This window comes from Phalacrocorax carbo, chromosome 16 (assembly GCF_963921805.1).
Source record: "Phalacrocorax carbo chromosome 16, bPhaCar2.1, whole genome shotgun sequence".
Taxonomy (NCBI): Eukaryota; Metazoa; Chordata; class Aves; order Suliformes; family Phalacrocoracidae; genus Phalacrocorax; species Phalacrocorax carbo.
In genome coordinates this window covers 9,887,729-9,910,574 of record NC_087528.1, presented here as the reverse complement: position 1 = coordinate 9,910,574, position 22,846 = coordinate 9,887,729, and the positions used below count along the sequence as shown (strand labels likewise).

At 40.9% G+C, this 22,846-nt stretch overlaps 1 protein-coding gene and 1 long non-coding RNA gene across 4 annotated transcripts in view; one reads left to right on the top strand and one right to left on the bottom strand.

Moving 5' to 3' along the window:
- The window catches only part of LOC135315971 (uncharacterized), a 7,512-nt gene extending 7,088 nt beyond the window's left edge, over nt 1–424 (bottom strand). The window contains exon 1 of the long non-coding RNA XR_010375460.1: nt 4–424. This is a non-coding gene — a long non-coding RNA (uncharacterized LOC135315971). The remainder of the gene's footprint in view (nt 1–3) is intronic.
- On the top strand, nt 423–22,846 carry CSNK1D (casein kinase 1 delta). Of its 3 annotated transcripts, XM_064467188.1 has the most exons (10): nt 424–732; nt 6,171–6,281; nt 8,096–8,244; nt 8,728–8,956; nt 9,328–9,498; nt 11,138–11,286; nt 11,858–12,029; nt 12,383–12,522; nt 17,660–17,726; nt 19,554–21,741. In XM_064467188.1, exons 1-9 carry the CDS (start codon nt 657–659, stop codon nt 17,690–17,692), a joined length of 1,230 nt encoding a protein of 409 aa, XP_064323258.1. In that variant the 5' UTR covers nt 424–656; the 3' UTR covers nt 17,693–17,726; nt 19,554–21,741. The 3 variants fall into 3 exon arrangements, with proteins under 3 accessions (XP_064323257.1, XP_064323258.1, XP_064323259.1); XM_064467187.1 differs by lacking the exons at nt 17,660–17,726; nt 19,554–21,741 and adding an exon at nt 21,824–22,846 and having other exon boundaries at nt 423–732; XM_064467189.1 differs by lacking the exon at nt 19,554–21,741 and having other exon boundaries at nt 13,250–17,726.

Sequence of the window (22,846 nt, the reverse complement as noted above, 5' to 3'; positions counted from 1 at the left end):
CACCACTCCTCTTCCACTGGGGCAGAGCCGGGTGGTTCCTGCACCCCACACAGCCGCAGAGGAGATCTCAGCGCTCCTCCCCAGCAGGAACCACACGTTTTCCCCCTGAAATTTGCGGGGTCACGACTCAGGCTTTGTCCCCGACGCCCCCCGGTCAAACGAGCGACCCCCGGCGCCCTGCCCGCGGGAGGAGCCCTCCGCCGCAGGGAGCCCCGGCGCGGGGTCACGGCGACAACGACGACCGAGGCAGCGGGGAGGCTGCGGCCGCGCTCCCCGCCCGGCGGCCCCTCAGGGCGCGGCGCGGGCGGGCCCGGTGCGACGGAGCAGCGGCCGGTGCCGCCGCGAACGGCTCCGCCCCGCGGGGGACACGCCACGTCCCGCCACGCGGGGCAGGGCCCCCGTCCCCGCCGCCAGCGCGTCCCGCCCCCGTTGCTAGGGAAGTGAGGTCACGCAGCATGGCGGCCGGGAGCCCCAGCGGCTGAGGGGCCGGCCCTGCGGGGAATCCGCGTCCATCCTTCCCGGGAGCTGCGGCCGGGGCGCTGCCTGTCGCGCTAGGAGCGAGCGGCGGGACCTACGCCGCGATGGCGCCAGGAGCCGCGGGGCTGTGAGGCGGCGGAGCAACGGAAGCGGGTCGCGGACTGAACCGAGCTGCCGCCATGGAGCTGAGGGTTGGGAACCGGTACCGGCTGGGCCGGAAGATCGGGAGCGGCTCCTTCGGCGACATCTACCTGGGTAAGGAGGGAGGGCCGCGGCGGGCGCGCCCGGCGGGTCCGCGGCTCTGTGGAGGGAGGGTCGGGGGCCGGGCCGGGCCGGGCGCTGCTGCCTGCCCTGCCCGCTCCCAGCCCCCGGCGAGGGCGGGCCGGGGGCAGCCCCCGGGACCCCCCCGTCAGTCACCCCCTGTCACCCCGTGTCACCCCGGCCGCAGTCCGGCCTGCGCTGCTGCCCAGGGAAGGCCGCCTGGTACGAAGTACCCTGCTAGGGGCACAACAAGAGCGATTTAGTGTTTCGTTGACATCATGTCCTAATTTGGACAGTGCGGAAATCGGGAATTCTGGCTGATTTAGCTGCTTCTTCCCATTGTTGTCTTGTGACCTTGGGCACCGTTTATCTTCTCAGCTGTGAAAGGGGGATAAGGGTATAAATCCCTTCATTTGAGAAGAGAAAAAAACAACCCCACCACGTTCAGAGAAATGTTTTGGGAAAGAAACATGTGCATCAGGGTTAAATATCACTGCAGTGGACGAGGAAAAATTGCTGTCATAGGGATATTTCTTTCTCCTGTGAGGCCTAAAAAAAATTACACAACTACAGATGACTAGGTTGCAGTTAAAAACACCCTGAAATTCTTCAAAGAATCATCATGGTTTGGCTATCCTGTTGCTTGAACGTCGCCCTAATGCCTTATTGCGTATATCTTGTTCTGCTACCGTGATTTCTACGCAATTGTAAAGTTTGCAGGATCGACATTGTCTTTGCCTGCCGGTTTATGTAGTGCTCTATCATAATGGCTCATTCTTATGATTATGACAAGCGGCGGTGGGTACAACAAGTTCTGAAAGCAAGTATTTTTAAAATAATGTATTCTGCAAAGTCTCAAACTGTAAGAAATGGGTTGAATACAGAGAAATATAAATTTTATATCCTGCCACATAGAAGTGAGGACTCTGCATTTGAAAATTGTGCTAACTTAGAAAAGCAAGTCAAAAAGCAGGGGGAGGTGGAACTTGCAGGGGCTAAGGTACGTTAACTGCATACGTCTGGAGGGTAAAACCAGCGTCACTGGCTAACGTATGTGGTATGTTTGGCAGGGTGCGCAGTATGAGAGGTGTTTTTTCTTCCTAGACAGCAGTGCTTCATGTTGCAGCGCACAGCTGGCATGCCAAAATAATTTGTGAGCTAAAGCTGCTTGTTTACAGATAATGAAGTACTGGTTATCTGTGATATAGATCATACGCCTGATGAAAAACCCATGTTTCTAGCTGAAGGCGTGTGGTTGTCTAGAAGCAGAGAACATGATTCTTTCTCTCTGCAATGCTCACTTAGAAGATTGAAGACTATGGTGAGAAAGATGGTGGTGACACTTGTGCAGAAATCCTAGTTAGGGATTTTGGGTGGAGATTAAGACAGCAGTTACAATCTGAAAAATCTTAGATGATTTGAGAAACTTCTACATTAGCATTTGACTACTGCGCAATTAAATCACTTTACAGTATAAATTTAAAGTGCAAGTAAAATAAACGTTTTCCTATTTGTCACTTTTATCTTCATGTGTACAGCCCACACCAGTGAAGTTGCACAGGAAATAATAGTTCTCTGCATATTAGTACTACTGCCATGCTGTGTTTTGCACGAGAGTTCCTCATCCTCAGTTTTTTACCCCTTTTTATCTCTAAGTAGCCAGCTTGGATTTACTTTTGGGTCTTAATGCAAATGTCATGCCTGAGCCGGTAACTAGCAGAGAATTTTATGTCTGGAAGATCCAGCTAATGTCATGGGTTTGTTTTTGCAGGGGAACTTAATGTCTCTCAAGAACTGAAGCCTTTTGTAGAGGCCCGTTTGGTTTGCCTACTATTATCTAGTAAAACAGGTGTTCAAAATCTGTGCTTTTTGTGATAATGAATTTTTTTTTAAAAAACCCACAAGTTTCTACTTGGCTGTTCAGACACTACAATAGGACATAAGTGCCTTAAAATAACTTTTTAAATTCTTTCAGAAGACATGAGGGTTTTTTAAGTACACATGCCTTTTGATAGCCCTTAGAGAATTTGTAGATTACCTCAATGTAGACTTCCAGCTCAGTCTGATGCTTCGAAAAGGAAGATTTGATTATTTTTGCCTGTTTCCAGCCCCCTTGTATGTTTTTTTAATGCAGCTACAAGGGTGTTGAAGACATTCCAGAATAGAAGGCAGGGACATTCTTTTGGTCTTTCGTTCTTTTCCTTCTTTTCGTTCGTTCTTTTCGTTCTTTCTTTTCTTTGGAATATGGAGCCAACGACTGTTGTTATTATCATAGTTTTTTCATATTATTTCCTGTTCTCCCTTATACCTCAAAGTATGTCTTCTGGAATTTGGAATGGCCCTGGCTTTGCTTGCTTAGAATGGCGGGGTCTGTGGGACAGGATTTTGAAAGGTAAGGCACTATTGTAAATAAAGGAGGGTGGACAACTTAAAATAAAATTCAGGAATTTAATGTATCCGCATCTTTTGAAGTTACCCTCCAGGAGGAGATACAAAAGAAATGGATTCCCATATACTCTAAATAGCACAACACATGGACAAGGGGCGAGGAGGGGTGGGGATGGAGCAGAGTCAGTATTTGTTTTGTTGCTCAGTCCATGAGGCCAAATAGATATCAGTAACGAAAGCATTGCAGTCACTGTGTTCATGGTTTTTGCATTACATATCTATTTTTCTTAAGAATGAGTTTTGGGTTGTGAGCTAATCAAAATAATTTCCAAGGCTTTCCATACAGTGGAAGATCTCGCAATTCCAAGTAAATTGGAATTTCACAGTTTAAAAGAAAGTATTTTCACAACTCTAGACTTTTTCACTTCCAAATGGTGACTTCTCATTATACTAATTTTTAATTATTGATTCTTCTCATAGTAGTGCTTCTTTCTACTTCTCGAATATTATTTTGTTTTCCTTAAAGGAAGCTAAGCTTTTGGTGGTTACAGAGTTATTTTAAAAATTTTGTCCCAGCGTTTAAGTGGGGACAGAAGTCCCTACTTGGCGACAAGCACTGGATTGCTTGGAAGAATTATTTGTATTTTTGTCCCCCTCTCATCAGTTTTGCTGGACACAAATATATCAATTTCATCTCTTAATATGAGTTCTCATGTCTTGAAGGGGAGGGTTTATACAGAAGCAAAGTTCAGGCTAAGGATCTTGGATATCTTAGATAAAGACTTCTTGGGAAGAGCAACTACCCTAAGAAAGAACCTACCAGGTCAAGACCATGGTCTGTCAAGTCATGGTTTAATACTGCGTTGAGCAGAACTTGATACTAATAATATAGGTCTTGAGCCTCCTGTACAGTTTTTGCCCTAATCAAACACAGAAGAGATGTGTCTTTCAGTATGCTCAGGCAGCTATTTGTGTCTGTTTTGGATCAGAAAAATTAAAAAAAAAAGACCAAACAAACCAAAACCCCAAACCAACCGCGTCTGTTGCCGATCGCCCATCAGATAATTTTGTCTTCAGTCTACGCACTCCCTGATCTCAGGTGCTGTGGGACTGGGGAGAACAAGTACTGAATGTAGGGATAAGCAAGAAAGGTCTGGAGTTCTGTGGTTCAAAATCAAGATTTTTATTTGTTTGGGGTGGGAAGGTCAGTATTAGATCAGAAAATAATGCCTTCCTCCTTGTATTGCTCATCTGCCCTTTCACATTTCTGGATTGATGTGCACCATAACTCATTTAAAGTCCACCAAAATAATATATTCATAAAATGTGAAAACCTTAGACTAGAAATCAAAGAGTTCCCAGTTGCTGCTACTGTGCTGTGATCAAAGTAGCAGTCGGGGATCCTCCACCTATTACGCCAGTCACAAAGGAGTCCATATCAGACACATACACATACAGCCTCATTTTCCTTTGTATCTTCTGGTTGTTCACCTTGAGTTGTGCTTATTGTACCCGGAGTGAGCTTCAGATGGTTTGTTTCCTTAAGGTGCATTGTGAAATGCCTAATAAGTATTGACCCTGGTGTCCACTCGGAACAACTCGCTGTACCAGCAACACCGCCTTAATGTCCACGTGTGGGTGAACACAAAAAGACATTTTATTAACCTAAAAAAAGAATTCCAGTCTTGCGTGAACTCATAGATAATTATGTGCACCATCAGTTCCTTGTGAAGAGCCGTGCCCATTTTGGGGTGTGGGATGTTAGCCTGCCTTTGTTAGCCTTGGTTAGCCTCACTGTGTAGACAAAAGGCTGTAAAACACTGAAGTAGCTCCTTAACCTCGGGAACAAGATTTTGCAGATACAATAGTTAGGTGAGTACGATAGCTGGGTGCTCTGTGATGGTCAAAGAAAAGCTTATGGAAAAAAATTATAATCGTGCATCTCTCTCTTAATTGCTTTGTGTGCCTTTAAAAAAGGGTATTATGGAACTGGAAAAGGTACAGATAAGTGAAATGGGGAATAATTACGGGTAATTAAAAATGACTTCTATACAAAGGTTTTGAATTCTGGGAAGAGTTAAGGGAAAATGAGGTAGGGTAGAAGTCTATGAAATCCTGAGTGTCATAGAGAGAGAGTACAAAATGATTGTTTATTGTTTCTTTCCAAACGAAAACTAGTGGACCTCAAGTTAAGCTTGTAAGAGCGGGGATCAGAGCAAACAGCAGGTGATGTACTTCAAGTGATCCTACACCATGAGGTAATGCAGAAAAGAGACAGCCAAACTCTGAAAGCAGAGCGACTCAGGGATATGTCTAAAAAGTGTCACACATCTTTTTGCCAATTCCTGTTTCCCTGTACTTCTTCACTTGCTTGGCTGTGAGAGTACGTATTTTCTTGAGTCGGTGTTTCTTTTTAAGAATGTCAGTTTTCCCCTGAATATGTTTAAACTTTGAAAGTGAACAGGTAAGCCAATTTTTCAGTCACTTGATTCCTGAAACAAGAATTTAATGAGATTTTTTAAAAGTTTTTTGGGAGGACAAATTCTTGACTGTAGATGAGCTGCCTCCCAACCAGATAAAATCATAAGGTGTCAGAATACATCTGGAGTATCTTGAGATTTAGGGAAGTTGTAGTCTCTGTTTCCAAGGCATAAGAGGATGTGATCTGAATTCCTAGCATCTCTTAGGTTGGCAGGGATTCATGCCGCACTTGTAAACATTCATTGTGAGCACTTCCACCACAAACTGGATGTGGAAAGACACCCCTCAGAAGATGCACTCCTATTTTGTGGGGATGGGATAGCAGCGGTTTTGGCTTCCTGTGCTGGAGTTTCTAATAGTTGTCTCTTAAACTACTAGTCTGGTGGAGAGAATCTGTAAGACTTCAGAGAATTTTTAGATAATCATGGCTGAAAGTACTTAATAATCTCTGGTTGTTTGCCATTGAGTAGTAGTTTGTCAATATTTGGTTTGTTTCAGTCTTGACGAAGGAAATGCATCTTAAAAAATGTTTTGACCAATGTTTTACATTCTTCTGGTTTTAGGAACTGATATTGCTGCTGGAGAGGAGGTTGCCATTAAGTTGGAATGTGTGAAAACCAAACATCCTCAGCTCCACATCGAGAGTAAAATCTACAAAATGATGCAGGGTGGAGGTAAGCAAATTATTTTCCTTCTTCAGAGATTTAATTGGTTTTATGTCTTTGATGTATCTTCCACCTGGAAGTATTTAATGGTTGTGATCTCTTTTGACATACAAGAAGGTGGGAAAGGTGGTAAGGTAGATGAAGAGCAGTACCTCAGCTCTCCTGTGAGCAATGTAGAGTAGCAGCTACAAATCCATGGCACCAAACTTCATGATAACCACTGAGATCCTCCAGTGTTGTTCATGGTCCCAGAAAATTAAAATGTGAAAACCTTGAGCAACATGAAACAAAGTTTGGTCCCATCTGGCAGGACACTGACTTTTGTTTCTCATGGGTCAGTGAAAGATGGTAACTGCTGCTCTGGAGCATTTAACCTGACTTGCTCCTTATAGTAGCACAATTCTAAACTTAGTAAATTCAGGTTAATTTTTGTTATATATGTTAGTGTTCTTTCTTCTGAGTTAAAAATATTTCCTTGCGTGGGGATTCTAAGACAAAATGGCATTAGTAGTAGAGAACAGGAATGAAGCAACTTCGTAGCTACTGCGTGGTGCTCTGCCAGGGTAACTCACCCATTTATTTTTGAATTCTGCGAACGTAAGATTCCCGTGCAGTTCTGGGACATAAACTCAGTGTAGTTAAGTTTTGCTTTTGTTTCATAGTCCCTTGACTTCTTCCTAAACGAGGCTATACTTTGCATAAAGACTACATTCCACAGTCTATCTCGAATGCAAGATGCAGTAATCATACATCTAGAAGTGGATGATAATGTGTATTTGCATTTGGTTACTTTTTAATTCCTGCCTTGTTCAGTTGCCACCTGCGTGTAACCTGAATAGCCTTCCCAGAGTAAAGTGCTTCCTTTATGGGCTTACTAAGGCTCTGATGGTGGGTTTCTTCTGAGGATGGATGCTGCGGAGGCAGGTGGCAGAAAAGTTTCCATCTGAATAAGGGTTTCTCTGTGAAAGGAATTCAGAAAAAAATAATGCATATCAAGTAAAGGTAAGAGTTTAAAATGGGTGAATTATACCACTTCACTTCCAAAATGCATACAATTAGCTCAAAGTAAAGGCATTTGAAATTCTGAATAAGGCTACCTACATACCGGTTTAATTGAAGATATTTGAGCACCTGTAGAGTTTTGTGTGAAATAACTTTCCTTAGTTCCTCCGTAAAGTGTGGCTAATTTTAGCGCTCTCAAGCTGAATGTATAACACATTTCATAAACAGTGCTACTTTGGTAGAGATTCACCAAACAGCAAATACAATGGAACTGGGGGAAAGACAAGAGTATGAAGCAAAGGTGAGAATTCATTGCAAATTGAAATGGAAGAGAGAGGTATTTTACAGTGATCCTGTAGGCTTTTAAACCAAGAAGTTAACCTCTAAGGCTTCTTCAGTAATAATACTCAGAGGTTTGTCAATGTCTTTTATTTTCAGACTTCCAATTTGCTCATTATTGGCATCTTGGAGACAACATGAGTATTAATACTTGTAAAATGCTTAAGGTTCAAATCCAGCAAAAACACCAAATACTTTCAAGTTACAAGCTAAGCACAAAGACTGGGAGGTTTCTGGGGAAGAGGAAAAAGGCTGTTTTTAGACCTCTGTTGCTATAATTTTATATTGGTTCTGCTATGAAATTATCAAACTTCTCATTTCAGAATGGCTGAAGGTAGCATAAAATATTAAGCTTCACTGTAAATACAAACATTCACAGTAATGACCCTCTTAGAATTCATTTTAAGAGACTTCAAAATTTGTGTGTGTGAGCTGTATAAATCAAACTGTTACACTGAATAAACTGTTTTCTTTTTTTCTAGTGGGTATTCCCACAATTAAGTGGTGTGGAGCTGAAGGGGACTATAACGTAATGGTGATGGAGCTGTTGGGACCGAGCCTGGAAGATCTCTTTAATTTTTGTTCAAGGAAATTTAGTCTCAAGACAGTCCTACTACTCGCTGACCAAATGGTAGGAGACTGCTTTGTTGATCTTGATAGTGCAGTATGTTGGGATATTCAAATTTATTGAGAGATCATAACCACTTACATGGTATTTGTGTAATTTAGAGGTGAATAGGCTGTATCATTAGAGAAGAGACTCAAAATCAGTTTTGTTTCTGTAAATATAAAGTGTCCCATCAAAAGTGATCGAATTCTTAATTTGATTTTTAAAAACTGGACCTGCTCTGTTTGCAAACCAGGTGTTGCACTGCTCAAAGACAAAGAAATTCCCCCAAGAAAGTTTTTGGAAACATATGTAAAATAGACACAGGGAAAGAGCTGGAGAGAAGGTTTATCTACTGTCTTCTAAGTTATGTTCCCTCCAGTGCCCTTACATTTCACAATGAAAAGTTTCTTTGCCTTTTTTATCAAGACAGTGTTGCTAGTGCTTTTATAAGAAAAAAGGTGTATGCCCAGTCTCTCGACAATGATTTTTTTTCTCTGTATTTAGATTAGTCGAATTGAATATATTCACTCTAAGAACTTCATCCACCGAGACGTGAAGCCAGATAACTTCTTGATGGGCCTGGGGAAGAAAGGAAATCTTGTCTACATAATAGACTTTGGATTAGCAAAGAAGTATCGAGATGCTCGAACTCACCAACATATTCCATATCGTGAAAATAAAAACTTAACGGGCACTGCCCGTTACGCATCCATCAACACTCATCTTGGAATTGGTGAGCTGGGGAAAGCAATGAATAGAAACTTGAAAAGTGTTGATGCGCATAATTTTAGTGCAAGTAGATGTTGCTTGATGGAGGGATAGAAGACAGTCTGTATTTCTGGCGCTAACCATGCAGCATGCTTGGCCTCGTATCTCTTGATTGGGTGGGATTTGGTCAGCTCGTAATTCTGAGGGATTAACACATTTTTTAATAACTGCAAGGGTGATAGGCTTTTTCTTGTACTGGATAAGTTTATCGTGGGCATAGTAACTCTCAGCTATCTCTTGTTTTTCTAAGGGTTTTATGACAGTCTTGTTGCACAGTCTTTTGTTTTTCCAGTAGAAGATGAAACCTAATGAGTCCACTTTTTTATGCTGTTGTAGAGCAATCTCGCAGAGATGACTTGGAGTCCTTGGGCTATGTACTGATGTATTTTAACCTGGGCTCCCTCCCCTGGCAGGGACTGAAAGCAGCAACAAAGAGGCAGAAATACGAACGTATCAGTGAAAAGAAAATGTCTACACCCATTGAGGTTTTGTGTAAAGGATATCCTTGTAAGTTACTCTTTCGTGGCGCTAGGCCTACACATTCCTGTTTTAGTGGTACTTCTTTTTTCTTTACACTGAATTCTACCAATCTTTTTTACTTCTCCCTCCTTTTTTTTCCTTCCCCCACCCCCATGATTGGGCACACCCATGATAAAGATACTGTGCTTTCGAGACTGGGATCTTTGTTATTGTAGAGCATTTCTAGAGCTTGTCATAACTATCAGTAAACAATCATTGCGGTGCCCTCGAGTTGAAGGGTAGCATGGTATGTCTGATTTGTGCTGTATCGTGTGTGCCTGCGTCTGTGGTGGCTGGATAACTCTAACAGACAAGTAGCTTTTTGAGAAACTACCCGTTTCTTCATATGTGTGGGTACTGTTCCATAGATGAATCGCGTTGTACAGTCAGATGCACCTCTTACCTACTGCAGTTGTTTCACTTGGGAATTGTCATTTCAGGTTCATCTGGTTTGGCCAGTTGATGGTCAGCACCTGTGAGAGGCATAAGAAGTCCTCCTATACCCTAGCATCATGTGTCAAAGCTGTCCTGTTTCTCAATTTGGTATTTACACCACAGTAATAAATAGGCATTTTTGAGCCCTGCAGGATGATACAAAAACCTGTTTTAAAACTTGTTAACATTAGCTGCCATCAGAGGATATTGTCGATCTTTCATGAAGAGTTCTGTCTCTATTCTTTCCACACTCCTGGCTTTGGCAGCTAGGTACAATAGCAAGGACTATAGCTTTTGTCAGGGTTGTATGAAAACTTGTTGTCTTTGATCTATTTCAAATGTCAGTTCATACATATTCCTATAGATTCTTTAACTATGTTTTTTCTCTGGGTTTAACAGGCAGGGAAGACTAATCAACTTTTCTTGTGCTGTTTGTTAGAATTTCTTTCTTAATGTAAATTATTAATGTATTATTTTAGCTGGAAAGACTTTTAACTCAAAAGCTGGTATTTTGAGTAACTAAATACTAGTTTGAACTAAATACGAGTTTGAATAACTCAAAAGCTGGTATATATAACTCAAAAACTGCTATTAACTGGCAAACTGGATTCACAACAATATTCTTTTTTTTTTTTTCTTGCTGTGTAACTAATACTTCATGTTCCATTTAAAAACAGGTGTTCAAATCTAAAATTGTAGCATGACTTCCATGGGGAATTTGTATGGGTCCCCTAGTTTTGTGAGCTGGCAGACATGAATCTGTATGTGATCTAACAACAACAAAGAGATGCTATTCCGTGTCCTGCAAGAAACTGGGTTTAAACTTATTCAAAGCAAAGAATGGCAAAAAATTTGCTTTTCTTTACTCAACTGTAGTTTAAGACCTATCGCTCAACCCCCCCACAACCGTTGGTTAAGAACTCTAATATTGGGTCCTCTGCTGTTGACAAATAAGATCTTTGCCTACTCTGTGATAAAGAAATCATTTACTTCTCAGGGTTGACTTGATAGATGAGCTGTAGTGTTGCCTTCGGTAGATTTCTGGTATTAGGTCATTGTTCTTTTTCTTATATTTAGGAGACTCCCTGTTTGTTGGGTTTGGGGTGGTGGTTTTGGGAGTTTTTTTGTGATTCAGAATTATAAAAAGCAAATGTGAAGCTGAAGGAAAAAAACAGGCTTTCTTTTATTACAGCTGAATTTGCCACATACTTGAATTTCTGCCGTTCTTTGCGTTTTGATGACAAACCGGACTATTCCTATCTAAGGCAATTATTCAGAAACCTTTTCCACCGACAAGGGTTCTCGTATGACTATGTGTTTGACTGGAACATGCTGAAATTTGTGAGTAGCTGACATAGCTTTCTAAAACTTCGGGGTTTTTTGATGTTTGGGTTTTTTACTATATTGTGAGTTTTGAGTATCTTAACTGATACTGTAAGACTACCTTGCCTTTTTCATCCTGGAAGCTGTATTCTCTAGAAAAAAGATCAGGAAATGAGGAAAGGCAGGAGATACAGGAGCCATGAGATGGGGGTTGAATGACAATTAAGTTGAAGTTACAGGGTTTGAAATGTGTAAGGTTTCTGGGACACTTCCCTCGGAGCAGTCACCAGGCTGGGTTGGGGAATTGTTGTTTTCTCCCACCTTGATCTTCAGCACGAGTCATCTGCAGCTGATGAGGAGGTGTCCAGCTGCCGGAACAGTATGTGTGTACGTTAGCATTTTGAAGACTGTCCCAGCAGTTGTATGAACAAAATTTATGGCAGTTCTCAAGAAATTTTACCAAAATAATAAATGCCCTAATAAACTTTAATTCATGGGTTGTCCAGTTCGTTATTATCAGTATTTTTCTATGAATATATAGTTGTAATCTCAATAATCCCCCAAGTTGTTCACTAGTCTTGACCCGTAGGGTGCAAGCAGAGCAGCTGAAGATGCTGAACGTGAAAGGCGAGAACGAGAGGAAAGATTGAGACATACACGAAATCCAGCTGTGCGTGGATTGCCCTCCACTGCTTCCGGCAGGCTGAGAGGAACGCAAGATGTAGCTCCTCCTACTCCTCTTACCCCAACTTCACATGCTGGTAAGTAAGCAAATACCTGGATAGATCCACCTTGTAGACTAATTTGCGGTTTGTTCATGGTCACTGAAAATTAGAAATTAGAATTAGGATACCTGAGTGGTGTTTGTCTCTGGACAGGGCTTGGGTTTTTTGTTTTTTCTCCCCTTTGCTTTTCTGTAGATTTAAGGTAAATTTTATACACTCGTTACCTGCCAATTGCTATTTAGATTTCTGCAAACATAAAACAAAAGCCTTGATTTCTCGTTTGACTCTGTGGAAGTTTTATATGCAAACAGCCAGAGTGTAATTTTTTCCAGTGACACTGTTATAATCCTGTTTCTCGTTATGAGAATCTAATGCAGTTTTTCTCACAGCCAACACCTCCCCTCGGCCAGTATCTGGTATGGAACGAGAAAGGAAAGTGAGTATGAGATTGCATCGCGGTGCCCCAGTCAATATCTCGTCATCTGACTTAACAGGCCGACAAGATACCTCTCGCATGTCAACTTCGCAGGTAAAAAAGATTTCTGTGTAATGGAAAAATGAGGGTGATTTAATAAAGTTAATTTGCCAAGAGAACATACCAGCTAATTGATGTGATTTCATACTGATTTTGCAGATGATGTTGACTTGTATAAGTACTTGACATTTTAACTGAATATTAGTGATGTTGCTGTAGGCTACTCTAAAGAATTTTTTTTTTTAACCTTGGTAGCAATAAGCATAAAATACGCAAAGTAATACAGAGTCATCAGTGTATGAGATGATACAAAATCCTAGAGATAGGGCTTTTTTTTCACCTACAATTATGGTGTTTAGCTCCTTTGCTCATTGAATTTCTTGTATCTATTATCACTGAGGAAGCAGAGTAAATTAGAAGCAGTTGTGAGTCATATTTCCAAAACAACAGAGCAAAGAATGTTGGTGCAGAATAGACAAGAAATAGTTGGTGAAGAACAGCAAAGTGCAAAAGCAAAGAAATGTTGCGGTGCAGTACAGTAATTCAGAGCAGATAGGCAGCCACATTTGTGGGTGATGGATAGGCCGCAGAAGGCTCATTTGAAGAGGATGGCAGGAGGATGAATGATGCAGTGATTCATAGCCATAGCACTGAAATCATCCTCATTGGTCAGGGTGACTTAGCAAAGAGATTTTTAGGAATGCTTCTTTTTAAGACTGACAAACAATGTTTAAATATATTTTTAACTCTTTATGCTATAGCTGAAACATTCCTTTTTCAGGGTATTCACACAGACTTGTCCTAAGTAGTGTGTGGCCTGGCTTTGTACACCTTACCTTCAGTCTTACCTACGGAATGGGGAGTCACCTGTACTGTAGGCATACTGCAGCATTACTGGGAGAGCAGTCTGTTGCGAGGACTGGTGCAGTCGCCTAGGGGTTTTTCCATCGCGCCTCAACGCTGTGCTGGAGTTCTAACTGCATAATTTTTGCCGTGGACTCATATTATTCCTCGTTGACGGAGCATATTGATAAAAATTAACTCAGTTCCTTTTGGCTTCATCATTTAATTGGCAGAATTAATTATTTTGGATAGTACGTGTTCTTATATATAAAACCTTACTGCCAGAGGGAACGCTCTTTTAGATGGAGGCCAGGTGGGTATCTCTAATGAAGACTGAGAGTGAACTGGATTGGAGAAACAATTCTGCTGTAACAAAAGTGAAGTGGGGTTTTTTGGGTTGGTTTTCAGCTGAATGAATTGTTTCACCATGTAGCTGCACACATGTTTATGCTTGCACAAGGGATGAACAGTTCGGGAGCAGAAATGACTGGACGAGAATAGAAGGCAGGTCAGGTTTTCTGTATCAGGTTTGGTGGCAATTTTTGCCAGCTTAAATTGTTCACTCTACTACAATTCTTGCCACCAGAAATTCTCACATTGAAATACTGTATGGCTGAAGTTTGTAAACAGTGTGAAAACAAAGATGGTAGAACTGCACTTAGTTATGGATCTTGTAAATATGCATAAATACCTGATAGAAGGGCATAAAGAAGGTGCAGCCAGACTCGTGGTGATATCCAGTGAACGGGCAACGGACAGTGGGCACAAATTGAAATACAAGAAATTCCATTTAGACTTAAGAAAAAGCTTTTTTACTCTGAGGGTGAACAGGGACTGGAACAGGTTGCCCTAAGAGCTTATGGAGTGTCCCTCTTCTGAATTAATTGGAACCCAGTTGGACATTGTCCTGAGCAGCCTGCTCTTGTTGACTGTGCTTCGGGTAGTGGGATTGGACTAGATGATCTCCGAGGGTCCCCTCTGACCTCAGCTGTTCTGTGAGGCCGTGACGCCGAGTTCCCCCAAACATTTACTCAAATGTAAAGATGATTTCTTGGTAAAGTGTGCGTGCCCAGGGTTTGTCTCTGTCATTCTGAGCAAATCTCAGGTGCTTTGTCTCAGTTACCAGTCAGCTAAATAATTAACGGGAGGAACAGAAATAAAAGCAGCAATGTTACTTGACTATGTTAGGAGAGAGTGTATCTTTCTATTTTTCTGCTGTATTACTGACACGTAGCTCAGTGTGCACGTGACACTTTTCTAAACGGTGTATGGTACGAGTAATCCAGGTGGGTTTGCAGACACATTTTGGTTCTGCCTGACTTGTAAAATGGGAATACTCCGAGATTGTGTAGGCCCGTGGGGTTTTTTGAGTAATCTTTGAATATCCAGATGCGTGATTTGTGCAGTGGGCCAACAGTGCAATGGCTTAATGGCACATTTCCGTGCTTGCCCTTTTTAACACCCTGCTCCAAGTATGGCATCACTCGGTCGACTTCTTTACAATCCCAAGAGCAGCCTAGTCAGGATCTTCTCCAAGTTTGTTAGAATTAATCCTTCATCATCTGTTGTCATCGCTGAGTTCTTACCAAGGCAGTGAAGCACTGCTGGTCTCCACTCATGGTGACTGAGTAACTGTGTGACTGTAGCATTATTTAAACAGCTTCCCGTGGGCCTCTTGGCTTTGGAAGGCAAGAGAGATTTACTTAGACTTTGCTTTACAGCACTTCCCCTTGAGCTCATTAGAGAAAATTGGCTTTTCGTTTCTTAGTTCTCGCTTACTCCGTAGCAGGCAAGGTGGCTCAAGCTGCAGGTTTTCATAGCTTACGCGCTTACGGTCCCCATAATGTTAAAGTAGTTCTTCCATATCAAAATTTATCGTTAGATGTTAACCAGGTTACCAGTTAAAGCCATGGGTTCCCCATTACCATTATACCTTGTTCTTAGTCAGGAAAACCTGAGGCACCCAACTCACACGCAAGGTTATTAAGGAGAATTTTGATTGGCTCAGTGTAAGAATATAGAAAATCATCCATACCACTTCTTGTCAGGAGAACAGTAAAGAACAGCAACTGTTTGTCTGTGCCCATTCCAAGGGTGTTACTTTCCTTTGTGAGTCTCAAGTAAATATGCTGCCACTGTTCCTTTACCAGGAAGTGCTTAGGCCATGCTCCTGGTAGAAAGCAGCTTTGTTTGCTGTGCAGATCTACAGATGTCTTACGTTAAGAATTATATTTGTTAGAGTTGTTATTTATAACTTGATAAATTAGGTTTGTTATTTTATTTTATTTGGATGCCTTGGTTTGGTAAGGCAACACTGCACCTGTAATCTCCACCCCCCATCATCTGGAGGAAGGGCCACTGCTTGTTAAACTCTGGGCAATGGAAATGTGCAGAGGTTACCCAAAGAAATAATGAAAGCTACTTACCTAGAAGTAGAGTTCTTAAAGATGACTCCACATTTTTATCTTTGTTTTTTCCAAAATGTGTTCTGATCAGTTCGGATGGAAACTGAAAACTAAGGCTGGGAATGTAGGTAATACAAACCAAAATTCTCATGTGGAAAATAGGTCTTCTCAGAGAAATTTGACACTCATGGAAAAATGATAATTGCTAGGATAGCAAAATAGGTGTCATGTATATTCCCCACCTCCAAGGCATTGTCCACATAGTAAGTAAATCAATCTCATTGGAAGGACTAGCACTTTGTAACGCTAAGTAACAAGTGTTATTGGAGTAACAACAAGCACGGAACGGTTTGTGAAACTTAAGTGTTTGTAAGGAAATTACATAAATTCTGTGACACACATTATTCGGTACGTGATTATATGGGAGTGAATGCAGCTGCTAAAAACCCGCAAGTTGTGAGATGTTTGATAGTGATAAACATCAGTGAGAGCTGAGCAGTCAGGTGAAGCCTGTTCAAATAAAATGTGTATTACCACAGTACTCCAAAACCTGGTGAGGAGGCTTTAGGTGCAGTGTGGGAGAGGTTAGTGTGATGTCATCACGAAAGGGAGTAATTTCGTCCTTGAATCTATGTATGATACAGCAATAAATGGGGAGGTTATTTCATGTCATTAATGAGACAGATGCTGGAATGTTATGCTTAGTTCAGTTCTCAGTATCTTAAATTGTTGGAAAACTATAAGTAACAGAAAGAAGAGCCATAAAAATTGAACTTGGGAAAACAGATTGTACAATCCAAGAATTTCAAATCGGCATCTTTCAGTTTGTCTGAAAGGTAAGAGATCATCTTGAGTTAGTTGGTGTGGTACTTTAGAGACAATGATTTTAACAGGAACTGATGTTTATGCAGAAAACATGTGAAGAACCTATTGCTTAAAATAAAAACCACTCGCATTTAAAGAAAAGAGAAGCAGAGGTCTAAGCGAAGGCAGTTAGGCACTGAAACAACTTCTAAAAGTAGATCATCTGCCCCTTTGCATCAAAACTGTATTCATTTCTAGGTGGTGTATTCAGGTCTAAAGCAAGCCTAAATTACAGGTCTGTGCAATGAAGAGTGTGATCTGTGCTGGACAGAAAATCGTACCAGCTATTAAGAGATCCTTCTGTTCCTAAGCTCTGTCAGTGAGGTGTGCGCTCAGTCTCCTTTACCCAGTTAGTCTTTAAATGTTAAGAAACAGTAAAGGAAGTCATGAGCATTCTAGTAAATACTACTTTGAATCGGTTCTGCCGGCCCACATTGCACAGACTGCATCCCGAAAGCAGTGATGATCTCAAGAGTCTAGTTGGGGGTGAGTAGCCTTCATTTCCTTTCACAGAAGGTTCGATCCGACTGCTCACGGTTTACAGTAAGTTGTTTAATTTTTTTTCTGAATTAGCATGTTCAGCACCCAACAGTCAAAGCTGTGCGTAATTCCTCCTGGTAATAGAGGTATTCTCTCTGTAGTTGGAAGAAAAGATTGGAATGCTGCCCAAAGAAATATTTGATTAAGTTGCTCTGACAGGAGAAGTTTTTAGAAGACTGGAGCCAACACTGGCATTGAACAGCTTAAGTGTTACGCCGCTTCTCTGGGGAAAAAGCAACATACTTCCAATGCCTCTGCATTTTCCATCTCCTCATGAGCAAATCTTTCTCCATATATCCATCTTAATAGGCATCGTACTCCGCGCTGTTCTTCTGACCCTGTCAGCTTTCTTTGAGGAATAATGATTTGTTCCTTTTACGTATCTCTTAATATGATAGAAATGTCTTATAGAAGTCTGAAATCAGAGCTCCTCAAAAGATACATTTGCTACTGCAAGTTTAGGTTGGATATTTGTTAGACATCTTTATATATTGGGGCAGTGGAACTGTTACAAATTGCTGTCTTTTCCCCTACCTCAGAATAGCATTCCTTTCGAACACCATGGCAAGTAGCTGCTCGTCTCCTTTCGTTGGAAGGCAGCACTGGGTGAGTGCTTCTCATTAGACACCAAAACTTTGGATGGGGTGGGGAAAAAATTCTTTGGAAACATCCGACTTTGCTTCTTCTCCTCACATTATCTCATAGTTGTACCTGTGCCTTCCGGTCAGATGCTTGATGGAGCATTAGTTTTTCTCTAACTTAAAAGTAAATGTCCTTCCAAAAGTTGAATTATTGCTGCTGTTCCACTTGGACTTTTAAGCAGAATTGACAAAAATAGTGACTTAAGAAGTCCCTAAAATCGCTCAAGCATCAACAATAAAATCAAATAACCAAGTCTAAACTTTAGCTGGTGGAGAATTACATGTCTTTCCAGGGATGTTCATGCAGCAGTGTGTCATCCACGCAAAAACAGATCTGCTTCAGAATCGTAAAACCAAAATGCTTGTATGAAGACTCAATTGACTGTATTACTCAAATGAGGCTCTGTCTTGTCGTGAATGGAATGTTCTACTACAGCGTATCCATTTTCCACTGGTTTATATTCTTCTCCATTCCTTACGAGCTGTCATTTTAAAAATACTCAGATCTGTTCAGGTCTATATTTAAAAAATGTTCACAGACTAATGAGAATAGTTTGAACACGAGCATCTCGGAGGTAGACAGGCTTGGGTTTGGGTATTTAGAGCTCCTTTCCACTGTTCAGTGCAGTAGAAGTTTCTGCCTTTCTGTGTGCAGCTTTTGGCTTTTTAGTCTGTTCTGCTTTTGGCAATAACAGGTTTCATCCGGGAAATAACAAGTTTCTGTTGGAATCTGAACCTTGATGGCTGAAGGATGCTTTCTTAAGTATTTCAGGAGCTTCTTTGCTTTGCTTCTTACTAAAAAAAAGGCTGTGAGATTTTTCTGTTCCTTAATAAATTCTGTTGTATAACTCGGTCTGCTGCCTCAGTTTCTCTATAGAGCCTAAGCTTGCACTAATCCTGTATCTCTAGTTGGTGAAGAATCCTGCTACTCCTCTTCCGTTTTCTCCTCCTGCTTTGTGTGCTTGGCTGACTCTGCACAAGCTGCTTCGTAAACAGTTTGTAACATTAAAAAGATCCAACTGTAAATGGCAGCTTTAAACACTTCAAGTCCCGTTGTCAGACCTCAGTCAAAATAAAAAATAAAAATTAAAAAGGCAAACCTAAAGCTTTGCATTGGAAAGCTTGTGTGCGGGAGACATGCAGATTCTGGTCTGCTCAGGGTTGTGTCTGCGCTGGTTGGCCTTTACTGTCTGCCTGCCTATTTGTAGCTGTTTACAACTGAAATTAATACCGATCACCGATTCAGCTACTTAGACATTTCTCGCTTCTTAAATTGCAGTGATCTGTGGTTTTTCGCTTTCACAGTGAAAGCGTCATTGAAATAATGTTACGCTGTTACTGAAATAGGTCGAGCTATGGAAATTAATGAAGTATCTTAACACAATGTTCCATGAAAAATGAAAAGCCATTGCAAATAATTAAATTTTTTTTACCCTCTTATTTTTTTTTTTTTTTCCAAACTTAATTATTCATTGAGTCTATTTCTACACATCGGTAGTGTTTTCATCTGGTTTGTTCTTTCTTCTGTGCATGTTTATGCTCTGCTTACTTTTCTTCAAAACATCCCCTCTGGCTGGAAAGGTGAATTTTCCATGTTAACTTCTAATAAAGGAAGAAAATACAGGGAACTTCATGTAGTTACAGGTGGGTGCAAAATGTTGTTCTGGCTCACTGGATTTTAAATTCACACGCTTCCTTTTGGCAACAAATTATTTTAAAGTATGTTGAGAGCCACTTGTATGTTAACTGGGGGGATATGTGCTGATGTTGTCTTGTTTTTTGGCTTTGGTAGATTCCTGCTCGGGTAACTACCAGTGTTCTCCAGTCTGCTGTGCACCGATGAAAATTATGTTGCCGTGGAGGGCAGATAATGCATGGCTGATCTCCTATGTTACCAATGGCTTTACTAGCAAAAATACCCTAAACTAGAGCGGAAACATTACAATTGGAGTTCTCCATGTGGCTTTAAAGGCACTTGGAGGAACATGGACAGACTCCAGCAGCTGCCATTACAGGACGCTTTTGCCAGAAACCCAATGACCTTAAGAGAACCCTGTGGTAACAGGGCTGGAAAAGAAAGATGGTTTACAGAGTTGACCGCCTGTTATCGGATGGCCATTTCAGTTTTCCCTCCACAGGCGGCAGACTTTACCCCCTTTTTATTATTCTACTGTAACTATAAATCTTTTACTTGGTTTAAGAAAGTTTTTTGTATCATTTTGCTAAAATTATTGGCTTAATTCTCTGTAAAGAACTCTCTTGCTTTTGTCTGATTTAAAAATGTAGATTATAAACAAACCTAAACTAAAGACAATGACTTGAAATATCTTGTTTAAAAAAAATTAGTCTGGCAGGGAACATGTAAATGAATCAAAACAATCTGACTTTATTTAAACTGTTTACTTATTTGTATGGTCCCATTCTGAGACGGTTTTCTCATGAAATTTTTAAAACTGTTAGAATTTTACGTTGCTGTTTGCTGTCTTCATTCACACTTACCATTTAACTTTCCGTGTAACACAAAGGAATTTTTAATGCTGGTTCTTTTTTATAAAATAGAACTAAATACCCTGCAGGAGAGTCTAAGTGTAGCAGAGATGGTGGTAGCGGGTTTCTTTGTAAAGAATACAAAGGACAAAGTGAGAGACTCTGGCATTGGAGGGATTTAGAATTTGAAAGCTTGTCCTATCTCTCTGCTTAGTTTGGGTAAACGGATAGTTTCCCACATTGTTTTTATTGGTAAAATTTTGTTTCCTGCACTCTGAGGCTGGTTAGCTTGGAGGCTATGGCAAGCGGAAAATACATGTTGCTACTGAGTCTTCAGTGAATTTGCACGTTTCATTCAGCATCTACATGTTTAAAAATAAAGAAATAAATTGATTCAGGCCTTCTGTTTCATGCCAAGACTCAAAAAAGGAATTCTATAAACAAAACAAACAAAGAAACCAACCTATTCTTGCTGTGAAATCCTGAGAATTGTTACAGTTCAGGTGCATGCCGTATTTAAATCTTAACTGTGTTCAACCCGAGTACGCCCAGAATCATTAGCTAGGAACGAATGGCTCAGCGTGCTTAGGTTGCCCAAAAAACTGTTGCAGGTGTTGCGAGCACCTGTTGGTTACGGAATGTGGGAGATTCTTCATATTGTTTGTCGCTGTAAGCGGTCTCGTAAAATAAAAAGAGGTGTTCTGTCCTCGCAGTACTTGGAGCAATGTCAGAAGTACCGTTTACGCTGGTGCGACTGAAGTAAAGGGAAGTTCCACGTTGGAAATGAAGGGATATACAGAGATTTCGTTTGAACAGTTCGGTATTCTGAGAAATTCTTCCCTGCTTGAAAACAATTTTTTTTAAAGGCCTGTTGGTCTTCAGAGTTTTAGGAAGAGTAATTTTTATTGTTTGGGTGCTTACAAATTCTTTTTTGGCCCTCTCAAAAGTCCACGTATTAAGTATTAGTCACTCTTCTTTGGCTGTTTTCAGAACATTAGCTACTTGCTTGCGTGTACTCTGCGTCTGACTGGGGAAACCTGTGTTTGGGGAGAGTATGTGGAAAAGCTCGAGAGTTTGATCCATGGATAAGTTTGCATAAGAGAATTATTTCCTCGGTCACTATAAACTTCAATATTTTAGGCATGTGCACTACCATTTGAACAGTTTTACACTTCACTGTGCTTTCCTTGTAAATATCTGTGGTTAATAATGTACTGTTAGGGGGACTTACAAAGGCAGCCTCTTTATTCTCTCTGTATCTGGAACATTAGATTGCTGTACTATACTTAAAAGTTGACTGCAGACTTCTAGAATTGTACTCACTTGTGGACAACTTTTGTCCTTCATAATAGTTAAATTCCATCATGCGGAAAATAGTTAAGACTGTCTATATAAACCTGTGTATTGGAAACCAGTATCTCAGAGCACTTCATTTGTACTACCACTGTATTTGTGTACTTTAACAATTGTGTAAATACATTCATAATAACTTCTATTCTTCTTTGGTGTAACTTACTTACTTACAATGAATCTTTACTCTTGGTGTAACTTCCTCCTTTCTTTTTGTTTTTTAAGGGGTGTCTGTACCTACAGAGAGCATTGTCAGTGCAAACATTTGAAGACGTTGTCGCGATACTAAAACGTTCACTGAAGGGTTGTGGTAGTCATGGTTGGAATGCAGCAGTTAGGGTATACGGGAAGGAGAAGGCGCTTGTTGCTTTGCTCACAGAAAGCATGCCTTTTGTCTCTTTAAAGGTAAATGGTTTCGTTCGGATGTTGCTTCTTTTCCAGTCTTTTTTACGAGCGCTTTCTCCGACCAAGCAATACATTGTATTGATAGGACGTGTAGGAAGAGGATTGCTGTTGAGACTCAGTCAGTTATGGGAGCTACGATAAAAGCAAGAAAAGTATTGAGCTCTACCCAAAACGCCCTGTATAATAAGAGTGCTGGCTTTTGCTATGTAATTTGCAAAAGCCTATTCACAATCTGAGGGCAAATGCACCTTCAAGAATCCTCTGTGTATCTGATTAGCAGGCATTTAAAAGTTGGAAGGATATTTAATTTATCCTCACGGTTTTCATTTAGAACTGGCTGTGTGCTTTTATGTGGAAAATGTCACCTGTGCTGCTGTTTTACATAATCTTGGTGGTTACAGAGTTCCTGAATTCTTTGTGGTACAAGTACCTTGAGAGCAATTGAAAATAAATTCTATGCTTTAAGAGAAATGTCAAGTAAAAGCATTTACGGAGTTCGTATGTTCCATGTTAACTTCATGAAAGTACTCAAAATCCGCCTTGGAGGAAGACGTGTAGAACTCGGAGGCATCTCGTCCTTCATTCTCCAGTGGGGAAAAATGGCATAAGCACAACCCTTTGTTGTCTTCGTTTCCCCGCGTTCCAGACCTCAGAGTGGCAGATCCTCCATAAAGTCTGTCAAAGGCAACACTTTCAGAAATTGAATTTCCCAACAAGAGTCTTTACAACGAATTTACAGATTTCTAAGTAGATCATTGGCTAGAGCGTACGTGTTCATTTCAAGAATATTTATTTTCTCTTTGTATAAGAATGAAATAAAAAGGTATTTATTTTGGTCTTCAA

What these genes read in the sequence shown, in the direction of transcription:
- CSNK1D (XM_064467187.1), top strand. Translation starts at nt 657, where the DNA reads ATGGAGCTGAGGGTTGGGAACCGGTACCGGCTGGGCCGGAAGATCGGG. An exon ending in TACTACTCGCTGACCAAATG is followed by an intron (nt 8,245 to 8,727) that starts GTAGGAGACTGC and finishes CTCTGTATTTAG; the next exon opens with ATTAGTCGAATTGAATATAT. An exon ending in CAACACTCATCTTGGAATTG is followed by an intron (nt 8,957 to 9,327) that starts GTGAGCTGGGGA and finishes ATGCTGTTGTAG; the next exon opens with AGCAATCTCGCAGAGATGAC.